The 4,052-nt window shown below is 45.8% G+C and overlaps 1 protein-coding gene across 1 annotated transcript; it reads left to right on the top strand.

The window, feature by feature from the left end:
* Positions 1–1,619: 1,619 nt before the first annotated feature.
* On the top strand, positions 1,620–3,749 carry lrrn3b (leucine rich repeat neuronal 3b). The gene has a single exon (XM_085375889.1). The coding sequence runs from the start codon at positions 1,620–1,622 to the stop codon at positions 3,747–3,749; it is 2,130 nt and encodes a 709-aa protein (XP_085232015.1).
* Positions 3,750–4,052: the final 303 nt, after the last annotated feature.

Genomic DNA, 4,052 nt, shown 5'->3' with positions numbered 1-4,052 from the left:
CTTATTTTCTTCACTTCAGGCACCTTTTAGTAATCTGTGTCCATTGGTAAACTGCATGACCTGTTTTTCCAGAAATGCTAAATCCTATTAGCATACAGATGTGCTGATTGCTAAAAAGATTAATTACGTCAACACGTTAATGCATTTTAATTTTCATGGCAGTCGGTTGTTTCGTCTCCTAACAAACAGGTGCAAACTGCATCTAGGTCAACTGTTTAGTTTGCATTTACTGTCATGGTCCCTGTGCCTCCCCGGCCAGCCCAGTGTGGCCACAAGTGTTTGTTGTTTTTCTCTCACTCTGTCTCTCCTACCTGTCTGCCTGGGCGGAGCTCTGATTGGGCTCCTGCCCTTGGCCCACGCACCTGCAGCTGATCTCGAGCGGATTGCAGTTCTCTGGCTCTTAAGGCTGGGGCTCTGAGCTGTTCGTCGCTGGAATATTGAGTAACTCTCGTTAGTATTGCCTGGCTTCCTTGCGATTCTACTGTTCCCGTGTTTGCCTTCGACTTACCCTCGTCTGTGTAAACAGGTTTACCTGGATCAGCCCTTTTGTGACCCCTGGACCCCGTGAGTAGGAGAGTGAGCTGAGCTGCTTGTGTGGAGACTGTTTGGACGAGGAGCAGAGCGAGTGCGAAGAAGTGTGTCTCCCCAGCCAAGTGATCCCCGGGACCCTGGTGTTTCCCCCCCCTTCACGTGTATATAGTGCACCAGTGTGATTAATAAAGTGTCGTTGAACTGTGCTACCTCAGTCTGCGCCTGAGTCCGTTCCACTCCCGTGACATTTACAGCCTAACCGTCTCACTCCATTGTGTATTACTGGCTGCCCATTTACTTGTTGCTATAGTGACTGACATATTCTAGCGTCTTTGAGTAGCTTGCCCTAAAGCGTAACGCTTAAGCCCTAGGATGTCTGCCATTTAAGAATCTTAATGAAGCCTTCTCTTTAACCAATAATAGACTCATACTGCTAGCATCAAGATTTAGTGCTATATAGTAGTGGTACATATGGTACATCCTCAGAGTGAAGTCTAGAAGGTCAAGCAGATATAAATCCATTGTTCTACGTCTTGAAGGGAGCGTGTATAAATGTCAACATGCATCAGTGTGCCTATAACAAATGTCAATATGTCCAAATCCTTTTCTTATGACATTCTCTGACCATGCCCATTATCTGGTAATACTCACATGTTTCTCTCTGTCTTGTTTGTTTTACGCAGGTAGGAATGGAGTGGGCTGTGGATTCTGGAAGCTAGTAAAGACAATCAGTGAGGACGGTTATCTTTAAAGAAAGAAGTTGTTTTATGGATACCTATAAAGGTTCTTAATATAAGTCTTTTGAGGTGTAATATTGGTCCAGGCTTTTTTCTTTTTTCCGCCTCCCACCTATTTTTGGCTCGCCTGATTGCACCCTTGGCCTCAAACCCTGACACCAGCATTGAGTGAATCAAGGGCATCTACATAGGAAGACAATAAAACACTAGGAAGCCCTGTGGCAGTTGCGGCAGGGCTGATGAGTCAGTTGCCACAGCGGCTGCAACAAATGAGTAATTATTTGTAAAGTTAATAGCTGAGACCAATCAATCTACAAGGACCAATTTCTGACTGGAGGAAATCGGTCCAATATGAAGGACTTGTCATTTGTGGATCATCTCTTTGTTGGCTTGGCCATGGCCTCTTTTGTTGTGGCCACTGAGCTGAGGCCTGATTGCCCAAAGCTTTGTGTGTGTGAGATTAGACCCTGGTTTTCCCCTACTTCTGTCTACATGGAGGCGCAGACAGTTGACTGCAATGATTTGGGACTCTTTAGCCTGCCAGAAAAATTACCAGTGGGCACGCAAGTACTGTTACTGCAAACAAACAACGTCGAGAGGATTGACAGACCTTTGGATTACATGCCCAATATTACAGAGATTGATTTATCGCAAAACAACTTATCCTCAATCAGCAACGTCCACCTTGGGAATCTTACTCAGCTGCTCTCCCTTCACTTAGAAGAGAACTGGATACGAGAGCTTCCTGAGCAATGCCTGTCAGAAGTGGCGAACCTTCAGGAGCTCTACATGAATCACAATCTCATCTCTTCTATCGCTCCGCTGGCTTTCCAGGGTCTAAGCAACCTTGTGCGACTCCATCTCAATTCTAACAAGCTGAGTGTCATTAAAAGAGAGTGGTTTGAACCTTTGCCAAATCTGGAGATCCTAATGATTGGTGAAAATCCAGTTCTTTCTATTGATAACATGAACTTCAAACCTCTAAGTAACCTCCGCAGTCTTGTTCTTACCAGAATGAACCTGTCCCAGCTTCCTGATGATTCACTGGCTGGTCTTGATAACTTGGAGAGCATCTCTTTCTATGATAATATTTTTCCCGAGGTTCCTCACTCTGCCCTGAGAAATGTCAAGAATCTTAAGTTTTTGGATCTAAATAAAAACCCCATTACTAGAATACAAAGAGGGGACTTTGTGGATATGCTTCATTTGAAAGAACTAGGGATTAACAGCATGCCAGAGCTAGTTTCCATTGACAGCTTTGCCCTCAATAACCTCCCTGAGCTGACCAAAATCGAAGCAACCAACAATCCTAAACTCTCTTATATCCATCCTAATGCTTTCTACAAACTCCCACGGCTGGAAACCCTTATGTTAAACGGCAATGCTCTCAGTGCCCTCCACAGGATTACTGTCGAATCTCTTCCAAATCTGAGGGAGGTAAGCATGCACAGTAACCCAATCCGCTGTGACTGCGTAGTCCGCTGGATGAACATGAACAAGACCAACATCCGTTTCATGGAGCCTGACTCATTATACTGCGTAGAGCCTCCGGAGTATGAGGGCCAGCATGTCCGGCAGGTGCACTTCAGGGAGATGATGGAGATTTGCCTGCCACTGATATCACCCGAAAGCATGCCAGGGCACATTAAAGCACAGAGCGGGTGCTCAGTGTCACTTCATTGTCGGGCTTTTGCCGAACCAGAGCCGGACATCTACTGGATCACCCCATCTGGCACAAGGGTTCTGCCTAACACTGTATCTGACAAGTTCTACATGCACCCAGAGGGAACCTTTGACATCTACGATATAACAGAAAATGAAGCCGGTGTTTACACCTGTGTTGCCCATAATTTGGTCGGTGCTGATCTTAAATCCGTCTCTGTAGAGGTAAACGGATATTTTCCTCAACCTGTCAATGGTTCTCTGAATGTTGAAGTCAAATCAGTGGAGACACACTCCATTCTGGTCTCATGGAAGGCTGGCCCTGGCACTTTGGCTCCCAACATTAAATGGTACACTGTTTCAGATGCCAACCATCCCACCATGGCTTTTACCACCAGGGTTCCCTCAGATGTCCAGGTGTACAACCTTACCCATCTCAGCCCCGCCACTCACTACAAAGTCTGTGTGGATATCCGCAACATCCACTACAACCATGACACCAAATGTGTCACTGTCACCACTAAGGGATTAGAGTTGGCAGCCAAGGACACAGAAAAATGGGATGCAGCAGTAATCACTGTCTTTGGTGTGCTCCTGGCTGTGATTTCAGTGGCCTGCCTGTTTATTTATGTGTCTCTGAGGAACCACCACCTTTATGGGGATATAAGGAAATGGGACTCTAAAGCTTCACTGATACCAGTGGAAGCTCCCGGTATGCACTCATCTTTCTTTACAAAGCTGTGGGTTACGGGTAAGGGACTGCCAAGTGGAGTGGAAGTGAAAGCCACAGTCATAAATGTATCTGACAATGCCTTTTAAGAACCACAGCTTTGTAGAGCACCACACACCTACAGCAAATGGACAAGGCCACTGGGCAGGGGTGGACGATGATATACTGTTTTCAAAGGCATACCCATTGCCCGTTCCCAGCTCAGATACACTGGGAGAACTATTAATGGAAGGGGATGGAACGGTTTAAATTGACTACATGCTATCCCAGTTTCAACCCTAGTTGAAGTGGTGGCTTTGTAACCATCAAACCAAGCTAACATCAACAGGAAGGGGTATTTACTGCAAAAAAAATTCGATTACAGTACCATTCATACAGAAATGCAGGCAGAG

This window comes from Diplotaxodon limnothrissa, linkage group LG17 (assembly GCF_057381915.1).
Source record: "Diplotaxodon limnothrissa isolate DT_005_m linkage group LG17, D_limnothrissa_male_GT1.1, whole genome shotgun sequence".
NCBI classification, from domain to species: Eukaryota; Metazoa; Chordata; class Actinopteri; order Cichliformes; family Cichlidae; genus Diplotaxodon; species Diplotaxodon limnothrissa.
Note: the sequence above shows the minus strand (reverse complement) of the source record. Positions and strands in the feature narration are given on the sequence as shown.

Excerpts from the sequence above, each read along its gene's own strand:
- lrrn3b (XM_085375889.1), top strand. The coding sequence starts at position 1,620 with ATGAAGGACTTGTCATTTGTGGATCATCTCTTTGTTGGCTTGGCCATG.